Source organism: Crinia signifera, chromosome 9 (assembly GCF_055691185.1).
Source record: "Crinia signifera chromosome 9, ASM5569118v1, whole genome shotgun sequence".
Lineage (NCBI taxonomy): Eukaryota > Metazoa > Chordata > Amphibia > Anura > Myobatrachidae > Crinia > Crinia signifera.
In genome coordinates, this window is record NC_139225.1 from 35349578 (window position 1) to 35368131 (window position 18554).

Here is an 18554-nt window from a genome sequence, read left to right on the forward strand (position 1 = left end):
CAAAAGGTACTTTTCCTAAAGTGCCCTTTTTTTCACAAACACCCTGCATGTTGTGCAAGAATTGTGAATAAGTGTGAATTATGGCAGTGTCACTGGCTTGAAAAGGCTGTATGTTCTGGTTGGAGATGCAGGAAGGATTTGGGGTGTGCTTAACTAAACGTAAGCTAGATCCATATGTACAAATTATCACAGTATATGCCAAAATGTAAATACTTACTTTTTTTCTAAGGTGAAGATGTTAAAATATGAAATTCAAGGGAAAATGCATAAACATTTTCCTTATAGTGACTATAGCGAAGAACTTATTTTATTTAACAGATAGTTCACTGCTCCCTACAGTACCTCGGCTGAAGCAGGTTACAACCGTGCCGTTACAGATGATCTGTACCTAGACAGATGCACAAGGCGGTGTTGCTTCCGTACAGAAGTTCAATCCGGCGTGCATTAAGCGGGTGCCGCGAGGTGTCATCGGACCCCGCAGAACATACAGGAGGCGCCCTGCTGGACACTGTCATAAAGCCACGGACCAAAATCAACTGCGGGAAGCAGTAAGTACCGCATCTGTGACTGTTATGCTTTCCCCAGACCTGGGACGCTATACATAAAAACAGCTGAGCACTTCAGTTACCTCACTGGGGGTTTCAAAAGTGGAATACAAATCATCCCAATGTGATGCTATACCATCTGATTGCGCACTGATGGGACATTTTCCCTATACCAGGGTTTAACAGAAAGTTACTTTGTTTGCTACAAAATCAATTAATTTGTTGCACTTTTGGGATTATATATCCCTGATTTTTAGGTTTAATCTGCATGCATGCAATTAATTGTTTTTATTATTATTTATTGTGATTTATTAAATTGTTATTAAATGTTCTCTGGAGTGTACATAAGGCGCCTTAGTGGTATTTTTTCCTTGTACAGAAGTTCTACCCTGCGAGTTATCTAAATAGATAAACTCAAAAAGGATAAGAGCTTAGTGTAGATGTAGATACATTGGTATGTTCTGTACCCTAAGGCCCCCACACAACAGAACAATTTTTTTGCTGATTGTCCGATTTTCGGTAAAAAACGGATGATCGGTCGGAAATCGGACAAAAAAAATCGTTCTAGTGTGTGGGTGCCTAAGGGTCATTGCATGGTTGGCGGTGCTCCCAAGAGTCAAATTGATTTACTCCTTAAGTGAATTTGTCAAAATAGGTGTGAAAATGGTCAAGCAAACGTTTGTATTCATCATAATGACCTGTAATGTTTACCTTACTGTATATAGGAAATATAATGTTTTACTTTTCTTTTTTTATTTGAATTTATATAAACAAATGTGAGAGAGACTGACATTTTTAGTGGATATTTTGTGCAGAGACGTTGGCACTCAAAAGGTTAAACAAATAAATTAAGAGCAGAGTAGACTCGGGCTGGGGCGTCAAATAAAATGTATAATAAATAAAACTTATTCATGAAGGGTAAAAGATATCTATAGGTTATGCACAGATAGAAAAGGTCAATACCGGTATGTCATTTTTTATGTCAAATGTTACACCATGGACAGGGACTACCCAAAAGGGGGGGAGGGGGGTCCAATTGCCAGACAGCAAAAACTACTATTACGCTATACACTTAAACAGGGTATTGGATTGGACTAGAAGTCGGAGAAATATACAATGGGTAGAACTAGAGGGCGTATGTGTACGACAATACCCCGAAATATTTCCCTGGCTCCCCAAACTACCTCCTTCCCACCGACTATCCCCCCTACCCTAGCCGCATGGAAACTACAACGACGCAACCCACTCATCTCTTCCGAATTTTGCCCACTGACTTCCTTTCTGTATAACCCGGATTTCCAACCAGGTAAGAATATCCCCGATTTTTCCCAATGGGCACTAGAGGGACTTTTCAGAGTGGGTCAGCTGGTAGCTAGCTCAGGTATGTGCTCGTTCTCTGATATACAAGCAAAATGGGAGGTCCCCTCTAGAGACTTTTGGAAGTTTCTTCAGGTTAGACACTTCTTGCAAACAAATACCAGAAACTCATTATCTTCCCGCAAACTAACCTCGTTTGAGAGACTTTGTGTAGCCACGTGTGACCCCTCCCACACGATCTCGATGTTATACAAACTTCTTCCAAACTCAAATAATGACATATCCTCAACATTCACCCGGGCTTGGGAATGGGACTTAGACTTAACTATCTCTGACAAAGAATGGGAATCTATTTTCCTAAAGGCCCACACCAGCTCTGTTTGCATTCAAACTAGGGAAACACAGTACAAAATAATTATGCGGTGGTACAGACACCCATCTATTCTACACATCATGAACCCGAGCATCTCAGCAAATTGCTAGAGATGCAAGATAGCCACTGGGACCCTCCTACACATATGGTGGGATTGCCCACTAATCGCACCCTTTTGGACTGATGTTATCGAGACGTCACAAAACATACTCCACATCTCCCTTCCCACAACTTCCGCCTCTGGTTGCTAAACCTCTCCTCCACCCCGCTTTCCTCCTACAAAATCTCATTAGTCCTCGCAGGACTACAAAGATTCTATTTTGTAGGTAAACCAGCTGAATACAGATCCAGATTATTTTAGCTTTTAATCGCCTTCATCGCCCTAACCTAGGGAAAGGTCAGCTCCCCTCTCTCCTTCTTTTCTTTCCCTTTTTCTTATTCTGCACTCCCATCTTTACCTTATACACCCCAGTATGATGGCACTATTGCGAATACCCACATCGCACCCTTTTTTTCCCCTCATCTCATTATATTCAAACGGTTCTGTAGACTCATGAGGAACTAGGGATGCCAATCCCGGGGCATTTTTTCAATCCCGGATTCCGGGATTGAAAAGTGCTCAATCCCGGGATTCTCGGGATCCCGGGATTGGCATCCCTAAAAGAAAAACACACCCTGTCCACCCCTATATGGGCGGGCAGGTGCGTGGCAGCCGGGAGCGGGGCAGAGCAGCGCTGCGGGGGTGCAGATTTACTTACAGGCTGGCGGGAGCGGGGCAGACAGCGGCGCTGCGGTGATGCTTGCCTGCCTCCGGGCAGGTAGCGGCGGCACCAGAAGCAGGAGGGGAGGCTAGGAGTCGGCCGGGAGCGGTCCTCTCCTCTGTAGCAGGATGCTGGCCTGCGCAGCGTGACGGTCAGAGGTCACGCTGCGCAGGCCGCACGCCGGGGTCGGGAACAGCCGGGCAGCTTCTGAGCGGGTGCTCAGAAGCTGCCCGGCATTAGACTGCGCATGCGCAGTCTAATCCCGAAATCCCGGACATTTTGGGGCCAAATCCCGGGATCCCGCCGATCCCGATCCCGGGATTGGCCACCCTATGAGGAACATATTAACAGCGATTATATTGCTACCTACTGTTGATAACTATTCATCTCCCTGCGTCGAGATAAGTTGGCGATTCGTATATTTCACTGTGTGATGCTCCTGTTACTTCTTTTAATATTCAATAAAAAAATGACACCATGAATAATAAAATGTGACAGTCACAAGATAAAGTGAATACAAATGTGTGGACGTAGTCCTGTGTATCACTGTATTACTTGGCTGTGGTACTGGATCCCGGGTTATCTTGTAGGAGCTCCAAATACACTTTATTTTTATCGTGTTTATATTCTTTAATAGATTATTATCATTTGTTTGCCGATTTACAGGATGCGGGCCCTTCTATAATGGGGAGATCAGAGGCTGTAATACACACTATTGGGATTTGTTTGCCTCTGCAGAAAATTTGTCCTGAATTAATTTGATTTCTGAAAAAAAAATGTTCCAAAACCCTGAATAACATCCCATGTATATTTGCTACATGGGAAATCACCATCATTACACATTGGGCGTTACATCTTACGCTGCCCATACACTTATGCGATCGGATGCATTGCAACATCGCAATGCAATATCCATCGCATCCGATCGCATTTTATGGTGCAAAAAGTGCCCTCTTCCAGCAGCAGATGTTACATGCCATCTTGCAATGGCTTATTGGGTGCTTGAAGAGGGCGGGCGGAGGGCAGAGGATTAGCGTGGCATTTTTAAGGAGCGCTAGCGAACAGTGAGGGTCAGCACAGCGGCAGAATTTGTAAACAGAAAATGAAAACACTGGGCGGCCCTCTGATTGGCTGAGACAGCTGTCAATCAGAGAGCCACCCACGGTTTTAAACTTTTTTTCTAATTCTGCCGCCACCACGGACTCTCGCCACCCGCTAGCGCTCCTTCACTGCGCTAAGCTATTCAGAAGGATGCCACAAGCGGTCCCTTCTTCCCCCTCTCCCCAAACCTGATGTTGCCGAAAGCACTCCCTCCGCCCCCCCCCCCCCCCTACCCGCAGATTGCATTAGAGCAATTGCATGTGGTGAAAAACCGCATGTGATCGCTCCTTTAATTCAATAGATATTATGTGCAGAACATACTGAAAAAAGCACATAGGTGACCTTCTTGCACCCTGGTAGATTGTCTGCACCTGATTAAACAGAGTATAATTAGGACACAGCCGACACCTGGATAAGGGAGCGTTTGCACAGATAAGAGGATTTTCTACGGACTTTGTCATTTGTTCTTGAAATATGGAATTACCAATACCCCTTTCAGACATAGGCAAAAATCCCGGGATTTTTCAAATGGAAGAGCATAATGTTAGGACTAGCGAATGTCTGAATGGTATAAAACCCCGGGTAGTAGGTCTGAAAGCGGTATAAAACACACAAATCCTATATAGGTTTCGAGAGAGAGTTACGAGAGAGAGAGAGAGAGTTACGAGAGAGAGAGAGTTACGAGAGAGAGAGAGAGAGTTACGAGAGAGAGAGAGAGAGTTACGAGAGAGAGAGTTACGAGAGAGAGAGAGAGAGTTACGAGAGAGAGAGAGTTACGAGAGAGAGAGAGAGAGAGAGAGTTACGAGAGAGAGAGTTACGAGAGAGAGAGAGAGAGAGTTACGAGAGAGAGAGAGAGAGAGTTACGAGAGAGAGAGAGAGTTACGAGAGAGAGAGAGAGAGAGTTACGAGAGAGAGAGAGAGAGTTACGAGAGAGAGAGAGTTACGAGAGAGAGTTACGAGAGAGAGAGAGAGTTACGAGAGAGAGAGAGAGAGTTACGAGAGAGAGAGAGAGAGTTACGAGAGAGAGAGAGAGAGTTACGAGAGAGAGAGAGAGAGTTACGAGAGAGAGAGAGAGTTACGAGAGAGTTACGAGAGAGAGAGAGAGAGTTACGAGAGAGAGAGTTACGAGAGAGAGAGAGAGAGAGTTACGAGAGAGAGAGAGAGAGTTACGAGAGAGAGAGAGAGTTACGAGAGAGAGAGAGTTACGAGAGAGAGAGAGAGAGAGAGAGAGAGTTACGAGAGAGAGAGAGTTACGAGAGAGAGAGAGAGAGAGAGAGAGTTACGAGAGAGAGAGAGAGAGAGAGTTACGAGAGAGAGAGAGTTACGAGAGAGAGAGAGAGAGTTACGAGAGAGAGAGTTACGAGAGAGAGAGAGTTACGAGAGAGAGAGAGTTACGAGAGAGAGAGAGTTACGAGAGAGAGAGAGTTACGAGAGAGAGAGAGTTACGAGAGAGAGAGAGTTACGAGAGAGAGAGAGTTACGAGAGAGAGAGAGTTACGAGAGAGAGAGAGTTACGAGAGAGAGAGAGTTACGAGAGAGAGAGAGAGAGTTACGAGAGAGAGAGAGTTACGAGAGAGAGAGAGAGAGAGAGAGAGAGTTACGAGAGAGAGAGTTACGAGAGAGAGAGAGAGAGAAAGTTACGAGAGAGAGAGAGAGTTACGAGAGAGAGAGAGAGTTACGAGAGAGAGAGAGAGAGAGTTACGAGAGAGAGAGAGAGAGTTACGAGAGAGAGAGAGAGTTACGAGAGAGAGTTACGAGAGAGAGAGTTACGAGAGAGAGAGAGAGAGTTACGAGAGAGAGAGAGAGAGAGTTACGAGAGAGAGAGAGAGTTACGAGAGAGTTACGAGAGAGAGAGAGAGAGAGAGAGAGTTACGAGAGAGAGAGTTACGAGAGAGAGAGTTACGAGAGAGAGAGTTACGAGAGAGAGAGTTACGAGAGAGAGAGTTACGAGAGAGAGAGAGAGAGTTACGAGAGAGAGAGAGAGAGTTACGAGAGAGAGAGAGAGAGTTACGAGAGAGAGAGAGAGAGTTACGAGAGAGAGAGAGTTACGAGAGAGAGAGAGTTACGAGAGAGAGAGAGAGAGTTACGAGAGAGAGAGTTACGAGAGAGAGAGAGAGTTACGAGAGAGAGAGAGAGTTACGAGAGAGAGAGAGAGTTACGAGAGAGAGAGAGAGTTACGAGAGAGAGAGAGAGAGAGTTACGAGAGAGAGAGAGAGAGAGTTACGAGAGAGAGAGAGAGTTACGAGAGAGAGAGAGAGAGAGAGTTACGAGAGAGAGAGAGTTACGAGAGAGAGAGAGTTACGAGAGAGAGAGAGTTACGAGAGAGAGAGAGAGAGAGAGTTACGAGAGAGAGAGAGAGAGTTACGAGAGAGAGAGAGTTACGAGAGAGAGAGAGTTACGAGAGAGAGAGAGTTACGAGAGAGAGAGAGTTACGAGAGAGAGAGAGAGAGAGTTACGAGAGAGAGAGAGAGAGAGTTACGAGAGAGAGAGAGAGAGTTACGAGAGAGAGAGAGAGAGTTACGAGAGAGAGAGAGAGTTACGAGAGAGAGTTACGAGAGAGAGAGAGAGAGAGAGTTACGAGAGAGAGAGAGAGTTACGAGAGAGAGAGAGTTACGAGAGAGAGAGTTACGAGAGAGAGAGAGAATTACGAGAGAGAGAGAGAGAGAGAGAGTTACGAGAGAGAGAGAGAGTTACGAGAGAGAGAGAGTTACGAGAGAGAGAGAGAGTTACGAGAGAGAGAGAGTTACGAGAGAGAGAGTTACGAGAGAGAGAGAGAGTTACGAGAGAGAGAGAGTTACGAGAGAGAGAGAGTTACGAGAGAGAGAGAGTTACGAGAGAGAGAGAGTTACGAGAGAGAGTTACGAGAGAGAGAGAGAGAGAGTTACGAGAGAGAGAGAGAGAGTTACGAGAGAGAGAGAGAGAGTTACGAGAGAGAGAGTTACGAGAGAGAGAGAGAGAGTTACGAGAGAGAGAGTTACGAGAGAGAGAGAGTTACGAGAGAGAGAGAGAGAGAGAGAGAGTTACGAGAGAGAGAGAGTTACGAGAGAGAGAGAGAGAGAGAGAGAGAGAGAGTTACGAGAGAGAGAGAGTTACGAGAGAGAGAGAGTTACGAGAGAGAGAGAGAGAGAGTTACGAGAGAGAGAGAGAGAGTTACGAGAGAGAGAGAGAGTTACGAGAGAGAGAGAGAGAGTTACGAGAGAGAGAGAGTTACGAGAGAGAGAGAGTTACGAGAGAGAGAGAGAGAGTTACGAGAGAGAGAGAGAGAGAGAGTTACGAGAGAGAGAGAGAGTTACGAGAGAGAGAGAGAGTTACGAGAGAGAGAGAGAGTTACGAGAGAGAGAGTTACGAGAGAGAGAGAGAGTTACGAGAGAGAGAGAGTTACGAGAGAGAGAGAGTTACGAGAGAGAGAGAGTTACGAGAGAGAGTTACGAGAGAGAGAGAGAGAGAGTTACGAGAGAGAGAGAGTTACGAGAGAGAGAGAGAGAGAGAGAGTTACGAGAGAGAGAGAGTTACGAGAGAGAGAGTTACGAGAGAGAGAGAGAGAGAGAGAAAGAGTTACGAGAGAGAGAGAGAGAGAGAGTTACGAGAGAGAGAGTTACGAGAGAGAGAGTTACGAGAGAGAGAGAGAGAGTTACGAGAGAGAGAGAGAGAGTTACGAGAGAGAGAGAGAGAGAGAGAAAGAGTTACGAGAGAGAGAGAGAAAGAGTTACGAGAGAGAGAGAGTTACGAGAGAGAGAGAGAGAGTTACGAGAGAGAGAGAGAGTTACGAGAGAGAGAGAGAGAGTTACGAGAGAGAGAGAGTTACGAGAGAGAGAGTTACGAGAGAGAGAGAGTTACGAGAGAGAGAGAGTTACGATAGAGAGAGAGTTACGATAGAGAGAGAGTTACGATAGAGAGAGAGTTACGATAGAGAGAGAGTTACGATAGAGAGAGAGTTACGATAGAGAGAGAGTTACGCGAGAGAGAGTTACGCGAGAGAGAGAGTTACGCGAGAGAGAGAGTTACGCGAGAGAGAGAGTTACGCGAGAGAGAGAGTTACGCGAGAGAGAGAGTTACGAGAGAGAGAGAGTTACGAGAGAGAGAGAGTTACGAGAGAGAGAGAGAGAAAGAGTTACGAGAGAGAGAGAGAGAAAGAGTTACGAGAGAGAGAGAGAAAGAGTTACGAGAGAGAGAGAGTTACGAGAGAGAGAGAGAGTTACGAGAGAGAGAGAGAGAAAGAGTTACGAGAGAGAGAGAGTTACGAGAGAGAGAGAGTTACGAGAGAGAGTTACGAGAGAGAGTTACGAGAGAGAGTTACGAGAGAGAGTTACGAGAGAGAGTTACGAGAGAGAGTTACGAGAGAGAGTTACGAGAGAGAGTTACGAGAGAGAGAGGGAGAGAGAGGGAGAGAGAGGGAGAGAGAGGGAGAGAGAGAGAGGGAGAGAGAGGGAGAGAGAGGGAGAGAGAGGGGGAGAGAGAGGGAGAGAGACTGCCCGCACACACGGGTAATTCACACTAATATCTTCTGCAGAAAAACCAACCTCCCGAATTATCCCTTTGAGTGCCAACACTGCTGTGAAAGATGCAAAATATTCACCAAAAATGCCAGGGCCGTAGTTGAGGTCTATAAATCCCTTTAATTATTGGTGGCAAATGATCTGAAGTCAATTCATTGAAGTTTAGTTAAATATTGCACAACCCAACAAAAAAACAAAAAATTTGCGCGAAACTGGCATTTCTAGCGGATATTCTGCACATCTCTCACAGCAACGTTAGCACTCGAAGGGTTAATACTAGAACCAGAAACCGGTATATGACCAGCTGCACCGTCGGATAGGCAATGCAACCATGCCAATATTGCATACACATGCCAGTAGGTCGCAGGTACTGTAGAAACCAGACTTTCCTTTGACAGCGGCTGTGCATGTTTTGTGTGTAGAATATAGCTGGATGGGACCCAGCGGTTAAATCAGTAACCCTTATGTAAATATGTATCTAGGTAACCAAATGAGTGCCCTTATATACTTTGCAGGATATGGCAGTTGCAAAGCGCCTGATTGGCTTTAATTCATTTCAAAATCTGCTCTCTTATCTCATCCGGGAGGTAAAGGCAGCAATCCAGATGTGGAGAGGTTACAGAAGTGGGCTGAATACACACAGTGTAAGCAACTAAACTCTGCCACACCCAACATGTGACCGGATATTAGGGAAGCGTGATCTGAAGTATTTATATGGCTAAATTAACTCCTGCCTTATCTATGTAGTGATACAGAAGGGGAGCGACTGGGTGTGTGTTGTTCCTTGTCATTCCCAATACTTCTGCCCGGTTAATGAACTGCACACACGCTACTCACTCAGATCCTTTGCATACTTTAAGTATTCTGCACTGTTGACTAGTCGTAATGCGAACTGGGACACGGTGACCACTTTTCCACCAATTGCAAGCTTCACCATTGCCCGGCAATTGTCAGCATCAAGACCTTCCACCTGTAACAGTGACATAAAGCGATCAGTGGACCTAAAAAGGAGACTCCACATCTGCTCTCCAATAGCAGGATAGGACAACGGAACCGCACCTTCCCATACAGCTCTTTGTGGGCGCCACTCTGGATTAACACTGCGCTTCCTGTACCCAGGCCCTTCGCCTCTTCCTCAGGCTCCTCCCCTGGTTTCAGGGGCCTGCGGCGTTTCTGAGGCTCCAGCTCTTTGAGCGCTGTACGGTCAGCGCCTAGTCCCAGGCCCTTGGGGCGCAGCTTCTGGTCCAATGGCTTAACGTCCCTTTAAATAAGAATAAAAGGTGATTTTTTTATAATAAGTTGCATGGCTCACATGTCATATAGAGGAGCGACTATCACCCATGTTTTGCAGCTAGCTGGTGGCAGAGCTGGCCAATGGTTATTATAGCTAAAGGAAAGGTTCCAAGCATGGGCTGGTTGCAGGATGGATAGGCACTGCATGGTTTAATATTACAATTAACCCTTTGAGTGCCAATGTTGCTGTGAGCGATCCGCAAAATATCTGCTAAAAATGCCAACGCTGCTCACAGCAACTGTTCTTTTAGTATAAATAAATACAGACAGCCAAGTCAATTAAGTGAAGTTTATTTAAATATTGCACCCAAAAAAAAAAAACCAGTCGCTGTGAGTGACACAGGCATTTTGAGGATCTCACAGCACCGTTGGCACCCAAAGGGTTAGTCAAGAGGTTTGCTTAACAATTTTCACACCTATTTTGACAAATTCCCTTGGGACTCAAAGGGTTAAGGTACAGTTTTATCAATGGTCACTCAGGAAAATAAAATCATTAAAATGTAACAAAAATATACAAGGGTGGTTCGATAAATAAGGTAACAAGACTTCTCATGTGAGTAATGTTATCTAATTCATAGTAATTTCCCACCAGGCCAGAGCAGATAGGACACTGCTTCCCCTCACAGCCATTAGACGGAGTTTCATTTGATTCACACTGTCCCAACATCACTTGTAAGAGGACAGGGCTGGCAGAAACATGGCGGTGTGTGGTGTGATCAGATTTCTGCACCTAAAGACCCCATATACATTAGGCCGACTTGTCCTTCGGACCTGATCTCCCCAGGAGGGCTCACATACGATTTGGCATTTGATGCGATTTATCACATATAAAACTCCCAGGGAGCTGCAGGAGGAAGGAGCCAGGTGGTGGGGGATGCAGTGTGTGCCAGGCTGCTGGAGAATAAAAAACACACAAAAAAAAAAACCATGCCAATGAATAGGCAGCCACTGATTGGCCGAATCAGCGGCTGCCTATTCATTTGTATGTTTTTTTTTTTTCTGTTTTCTGTTACGCCTGGCTCTCTGCATCCCCCTGCCTGGCGTCTGCCCACCCGGCTCTTAAAGTCCCCCCGCATCGGATGCAATATATTGTGGGTGCTTTTTAGGCCGGTGCACGGCAGGATGGACGAGACTATGGTACCAACGGGAGGGATGGTACCACCATCCCTACAGCCTGGACCTGGTACCAAGTGACTTGGTGGAACAAATGCTTAGACAAGTAATGTGACTGTGGAAAACTAATCTATACCAACTATTGGTTATACGTATATGTACGTTTAATAAATTTATGTGTGGAGAGGTCTTATTACCTTATTTAATGAACCACCTTGATAGAATAGATTTCGATAAACATATCTTGTGAGGACAGTTGTGGTACAAAATATTGCCTTTTGAACGTGTACCACTATGAGTAGTAGATAGAACTATGAAGATTTACTTTGCACAGATAAAGTGCTATGAACCATGTCAGGTTGGTTCAATATAAAAGAGTTTAACATTATAATAATAAAAATGTATAAAATATTTAAAAAAAAAAGTAAATAATATAAAGCAGATGATATTAGCTAAGGATGTAAGCTCCTGTGGCTAGTGTTGCATCTACAACGGAATCCCACAACTCATCTAAATCTGAAATAAGGAAATGGCATCTCACTGACAGCGGTCTGTAACACAACACGTTACTGGGAATTCCAGCCAACGCCCGGGAATATCTACACAAAACACACTTCCAAGCCATTACTTTATATTTCTATGGGGACAGTGGGCCAGATGTATTAAGCCTGGCGAAGAGATAAATTGGAGATAAAGTGAAAGGAGATAAAGCACCAGCCAATCAGCTGTGTTTGAAATATGACAGTTGGGATCTGATTGGCTGGTGCATTATCTCCTTCCACTTTATCTCCAGTTTATCTCTTCGCCAGGCTTAATACATCTGCCCCACTGTCCCTATGAAGGTCGACATATATTAGGTCAATCACTGCAGGTCAACAGGGCTTATGTCGACATGGCTAATGTCAACAGTCAAAAGGTTCAACATGAGTTTTTTTTCAAATTTTTTGTCATTTTGTTTGCAGCCGATTTGTACCGACAGACGGAATTTCATACCCTACCATCCACCACAGGAGTGAAAAACTCACCTTAGCCATTTTGACCTATTTCAGATGTCGACCCAATGTATGTCGACCTTCATTGCGTCGACCGTATGACCCATACCCTTTCCATGAAAGCCATCGTTCTCCCACAACACTTATACATATCACACGCACTGTTTGAATGTCTTTCCGATGCCTTCTCCCTCCTTCCAGCCCATCCCTCTAAGCATGGCCATCCCGTAATGTTCCACGGGCACCACTTCATAGTCTGCAGCCTCCGCCTGAGGAGTCAGAAACAGAACACAGTATAACCAATGATGGACAAATCCCAAGGGCCAAAGCCAACAAACCAGAAACAAATAAAATTAGATTTTGAGGTATTTTGTTCCTGTGCAGGGTAAATGCTGGCTGCTGTTACATGTAGCCCATACAGCTTAGATTTCTTTTCACACTGCAATTTAGATTTCAGTTTGAACACACCTCACCCAAAACTAACTCTCTGCACATGTTACATCTGCCCCACCTGCAGTGCAGCATGGTTTCACCCATTAGCGAAAGATTTTGCTTTTTAGATCCATGCTGAATCAGGCCCTATGCGCTGTTCCCGTAGCCAGTCATGTGAGGATTTTATTAGAGGAACAGTGCAGTTTATGCACCTGCAAGACCCCCCCCAATCCTCCCCGACCGCTGGCAGCCGGAGTCACAGCGGTCGGGCAAGATATTTCAAAACTCCTATTCAAATCAATGGGCGGCTGCTGATTGGCTTAGAGCTCTCCCAGCCAATCAGCAACTGCCCATTGATTTGAATGGGAGTTTTGGTAGCATCGGGCTACCAGATTTCAAACTCCCATTGAAATCAATGGGCAGGGGGGGGGGGGGAGGGGAGCGGGGGAGGAGATAGAATGGGGGGGTCTTGAAGGCGCATTCCCTTCCAGCTCCCTGGGGTTCTATTTATATACGATAAATCGCATGTGATAAATCATATGAAAAAAAATCACATCACGAGCCACATCGCATGTAGCGCTCCTGGGAAGCTGAAGGGAAATCAGGTCCAAATTGTCCCTCAGAGAAGTCAGGCGTGTGTATGGGCCAAGAGAAATGCCTACAACGAGAAATTGGCTTAGTATGGCAGAGTGTTAAGCTTAGTAAGAGGTGTGAGATGTTTGGGGTATTTACATGGTGACATTGCTGGGCAAAATGCCAAGCTATGCCCCAACATCCATATATCAAAGACCGCTGCCTCTAAATTGTTGGGGAACTTAGCCTGAAACAAGCACAGGGCTGAATGTAAGCATAGAACAGCGTTAGACTTCTATAACACACTTACAGCTTCTGGTCTCAAGCTGACATCCACCTTATCCCCATCTTCATACCCAGTGGGCACTTTGTTCTGCATGAGGAGAGGGATTTCAAGGGATTGGTCCACCGCGGATTCATTCTGCTCCGATTTACGGGATTCTAACATTATATAAAAAGATAAAAGAAAACAGCAATGAAGAACATGAAGGAAAAGGTGGGCATTCCTCACAGCATTACCAATGGGAAGCAGAAGCGCCTGCAGGCGAATTGGAATCAGCCCCTTAATGTGATAATGCTGAATGTTATATTGCTAGCAAGCTTCATTCTATTATTCAATTATTTTCCTCATGCCATATAGTGTTCCCTTTGGAACAGCGATATGTTGTCATTCCCTACTGTGACTACCTAAGCAATCATGCTGGACCTGGTTTCCTCTGGTCACGATACCACGGAGGCCTGATTTACCACCTTACGGTAATGAATGTTTCCACAGGGATAATGCGAGGATCCACGTGGCTTGAAATAACGAGCTGCTCCGCCCTCTGCTTTTCCATCCACAACTAGGCGGATGATATACGTCGGATACAGGTGCATTAGACGTCAGTATGCACAACTCAGAATAGAGCAGAACTCAAGCTACACTTCCACAATATTGAAGAGTTCCATGTGTTTGCATTGTCGATGCACAGTGTCCGCCTCAGAACACTTATAATCACTGACTTACCGATCCGGCAAATATCCGGGCAACTCAAAACACGCAAACAAGGACTACACACAACATCCCACCAGCGTACAAGGACTACACGCAACATCCCACCAGCATACAAGGACTACACGCAACATCCCACCAGCATACAAGCACTACACGCAACATCCCACCAGCATACAAGCACTACACGCAACATCCCACCAGCATACAAGCACTACACGCAACATCCCACCAGCATACAAGCACTACACGCAACATCCCACCAGCATACAAGCACTACACGAAGTATCCCACCAGCATACAATATCCCACCAGCATACAAGGACTACACGCAATATCCCACCAGCATACAAGCACTACACGCAATATCCCACCAGCGTACAAGCACTACACGCAATAACCCACCAGCATACAAGGACTACACGCAACATCCCACCAGCATACAAGCACTACACGCAACATCCCACCAGCGTACAAGCACTACACGCCACATCCCACCAGCGTACAAGCACTACACGCAATATCCCACCAGCGTACAAGCACTACACGCAATAACCCACCAGCATACAAGGACTACACACAATATCCCACCAGCATACAAGCACTACACACAATATCCCACCAGCATACAAGCACTACACACAATATCCCACCAGCGTACAAGCACTACACGCAATATCCAACCAGCATACAAGCACTACACGCAATAACCCACCAGCATACAAGGACTACACGCAATATACCACCAGCATACAAGCACTACACGCTCTAAGCACATCTCCTAGCTACCACTGTAAACAACAGGTGTCAGCAGCCACCCTATACAAGGTGCATGCAGAACAGAATACAGATGGGCTGTTCCTGGGATAAGACTTAGTGCCAAGAACAAGATGCATGTTGCAACTTATCCACCAGAGCAAACCTATCCAAGCATGGCACATGCCCAGGCCAATCCATTTTATGGCGCAGACCTTACAAAAGAAAGGCAATCACTAAACACTGCTGCAACCTCTGACTGATGGCAATACCACACATGAAGAGGACGTTGCCGGATGAGGTCCCCTGGGCTCAGCATGAGGATGCATCTTAGGCCAAACACAGTAATCTGGCTTTTAGGTTACTGCAGGTTAGGACTGTAAGGACACTGTCTAACTGCTCTGTCACCACCTGCAATGGGAGTCAGGGTTTATATGCGATCCTGTCATTCTCACAGCTTGTTGCTGCTGACCTGGCACACTTAGGGGGTCATTCAGACCTGTTCGCTAGGCTGTGTGCATTCACAGCCTAGTGAGAAAGTAAATGCCCCTCCACAGCAACCAATTCCGCTCCCTAACATGCGATTGGAGGTGTAGGCTTACCCATCCGCTCGCATAGTGCCGCATGGAGGAAGAATCATTTGATGGTTGCCCACCATCGATTGATTTTTTTTTCTCTAAAAGTCTAGATTTTCTTTTATCCTGGACAAAGATGCCCAAAAACAGCCGCTCAGCCCAAGCGGGCATGGACACGCCAGTGTCTACAGGGTTACGCGCAGTGTTTTTTATGGGCATGAAAAGCCTCCTAAATCTCTTCTTTGTAACTTATTTCTGTATTACGTAGCAGATATCACCGTGCTAGCGGTCACCTTACAGGTAAAACGCGTTGCACACTGTATAAGAGCCAGGGACGTATTGACTAGTTTAATACATTAAAACCTTTATTTGTAAGCAATTTCTGACCACTAGAGTCAGTAGCGGTACTATATTATTATAACTTTATTTATAAAGGCGCCACAAGTGTTTCGCAGCACCGTACAAAGGAACAGTACAGGGAGACAAAGCTTGGCATAACATTGAATAAATAACAAAAATAGAGTAAAAGGAAAGAGCGCCACAGTTCAATACACATTACAGCTTAAATATAAGTAGTGAGGACTCAATCAACATACTATAAGAGGCTTGAGGCCAATGATGGAGAAGAGTATGCGGACGAAGATGGTCACTGAGTGAGTATAGGAGAGCTGTGAGTGAGATGTGAAGAGAAGAGGGCTTTGACAACAGGAGGGAAGAGGGCCCTACTCTGAGGAGCTTAGTAGGAAGGGGAGTACTACTCCTTTGTGTGCTAACAGATGTCATTACAGAAAGTAAAAGCAATTAGTGACACTGATCTGTTTCAAACTTTAGAACATTGGCCCTCAAGTACCCCCCAATAGTGCCCGTTTTCCAGGTCTCGACACAGAATCACAGGTGAAATAATTAGCTCCACCTGTGGATCTTTTAAAATGTGTCAGAATAATGAGTGCACCTGCCGGGTGACCTGGAAAAACGTGCACTGTTGGGGGTACTTGAGGACCTAGGTTGAGAAGCGCTGCTCTAGAAAATAATAGGATCTGACTGGTTGCTATAGGCGACATCCTATCTTCAAAAAGTACTTTGATTTTGGTAAATTTCCCCCAAAGGGTGTGAATTTCTCATTTGACCAGGTTGATTGTTCTGTTTTCATGAAGCTGCAAATATCTACATCTGTACTGTTCCAAATAGCATGCAGTTGATGTGATGCGCTGAATGCACTGTAACACTTCTGTAAAACCCCAACACGACCAATGGCTGTCAGAGAACGCTAAGGGTTGAAGGGAAGTTTACCAGCAGCTGTATTAATAGAAGCTGCCTTTATACGGTACTTCTTTACATGACCTTACACCTTCTTACAGGACGTCACTTAAAACACAGCCAGATTTGTTCTCTTCAAATACTAGGGCTGTTTTGCATTAACGGCTTTCACTGTATAGAATAATGACTGGGGGATTTCGTTTTTGCGCTAATAAATGTAAATTTTCCTTAGTCTTTTCTTAGTCCCTACATGTCCAGAAATTCCTGAACTCTAGGATCCTATGCTTCCATTATCTATTTAATCTATGTACATACAGAGTCAGAATTCAGCAAGGCGTTCACTGTGATGAATTCTCTGCGGCTGAACAGAAAAGAGCAGGGAAATCAGGGCGGCATTAGGATTGGCCGGTTCCTACACAAATGCTGATGACCAGAAGCGTTAGCTGCATGTGAAAATGTAATGTCATTAACAATTAACACACTGTGGGGTAGATGTATGAAGCAGTGATCAGGGAGGAGAAGTGAGCCAGAGGAGAAGTGGCCCGTGGCAACCAATCAGCACTGAAGTAACATCCATAATTTGCATAATATAAAATGAAACAGAGCACGTTAGGAAAGGGGGGGTTGGACAGCACCTGCAATGAGCTCCTGCACAGCCTGTGAGAGCACAGCGTCCTGCTCAGTCTGAGGGCCCTCACTTTCAGCTTTATCCTTATTCCAGCTTGTTTGGGACCATCGGTTCTTGTGTATAAGGGGGATCACCAGAGGCTTGGAGACAGGAGCAGGGTTAGCGCTGTGTGGAGAGATAGGAAATGTAATAAGTCACAGCTCAAGACAGACATTGTACAGAGCTTATGTCTTTATTAAACAATAAAAAAAAAAAACTCTTTTCTTGAATAAAATGAGAAATCCCCTGTTGGAAATGTGTTATTGCTGGAGTAATCCATGAAAGCAAAGCATTGTTTCCACAAGCAGCACTACCCGGAGCTGAACTACCACCTACAGAAGTTTCCAAACACAACAAACATGTGTTCACTATTTTGAGTGTGAACCATGTCGACATTAAGCTTGTTGCCAACCTTCTGTTACTGTCAACCTATGGTATGTCAATCATTCTTAGGTGTCGACCTGGTCTCTGTCAACCAATAGTGGTCGACCTAGACATTGTGGAACCAGGGACCGGATACCAATAATTGAACATCACCCAACGCTTTGGACAAGAGCTGCTATGATAGTTTTTTTTTTTTTTTTACATTTAATGAATAAACTTTTGAAACTTTATTGTTTTGAAACAACTACATGGGCTGATGTCATTGCCCCTAGTTCTGACATTAGGGGGCGTGGTGCCAGATTCTCTGGATTCCACCACATCCAGATAATCTCTCTTATGCAGGAAACACCAATGACTATGTCACCATGTTCGGCTGTGATGCATGGGTATAGATTCCCTAGAAGTCTAACAATCTTATAGATGTAACAGGTCCGTCAGCCACATCCATTGCAGGAAAACTGTTGCATACCCCCGTCAAGCGAGCACCCCTGGATAAGAACCACTGCAGAGTAGCTAACCACTCATCACCGCTATGAGGTGGAGTACCGCCAGTGACCACTAGAGGCCACTCGATAGACCAAAGTGAAAGCAATGTTTGCAGGGACACTGATCTGTTTCAAACTTGCTAGATATGGAGAGAGGGAGCTGTAAAGATAGATTGGAGGTAGGAGAAGATGGGGACTGGGGTTGGGGTGGAGAGTTTGTGGCCTAAAAACTGTTACAGTCCAAAGTGAAAATAAAATCTGTCACAGCTCAAAGTGCATAAAAGAATCCTTCATTTTGAAGTTTTTTTTACTAGTGGTATGATGAAGGGGGAACAGCATAGATGCCTCTGATTACCTGTCCTGCAACGTGGTGCATTAAGTTTTATTTTATTATTTACATTATTTTCACAGCTATATATTAAAAAAAAAAAAAACAGGAAACT

General features: G+C 45.1%; 1 protein-coding gene across 1 annotated transcript in view; it reads right to left on the minus strand.

The window, feature by feature from the left end:
* GPKOW (G-patch domain and KOW motifs) overlaps window positions 1-18554 on the minus strand; it is a 35445-nt gene that overhangs the window by 7191 nt on the left and 9700 nt on the right. The window contains exons 2-6 of the mRNA XM_083158807.1: window positions 17211-17368; window positions 13307-13437; window positions 12154-12260; window positions 9653-9854; window positions 9431-9563 (exon numbers count right to left, since the gene is read on the minus strand). Coding sequence (XP_083014933.1) covers window positions 9431-9563; window positions 9653-9854; window positions 12154-12260; window positions 13307-13437; window positions 17211-17368 — 731 coding nt within the window. The remainder of the gene's footprint in view (window positions 1-9430; window positions 9564-9652; window positions 9855-12153; window positions 12261-13306; window positions 13438-17210; window positions 17369-18554) is intronic.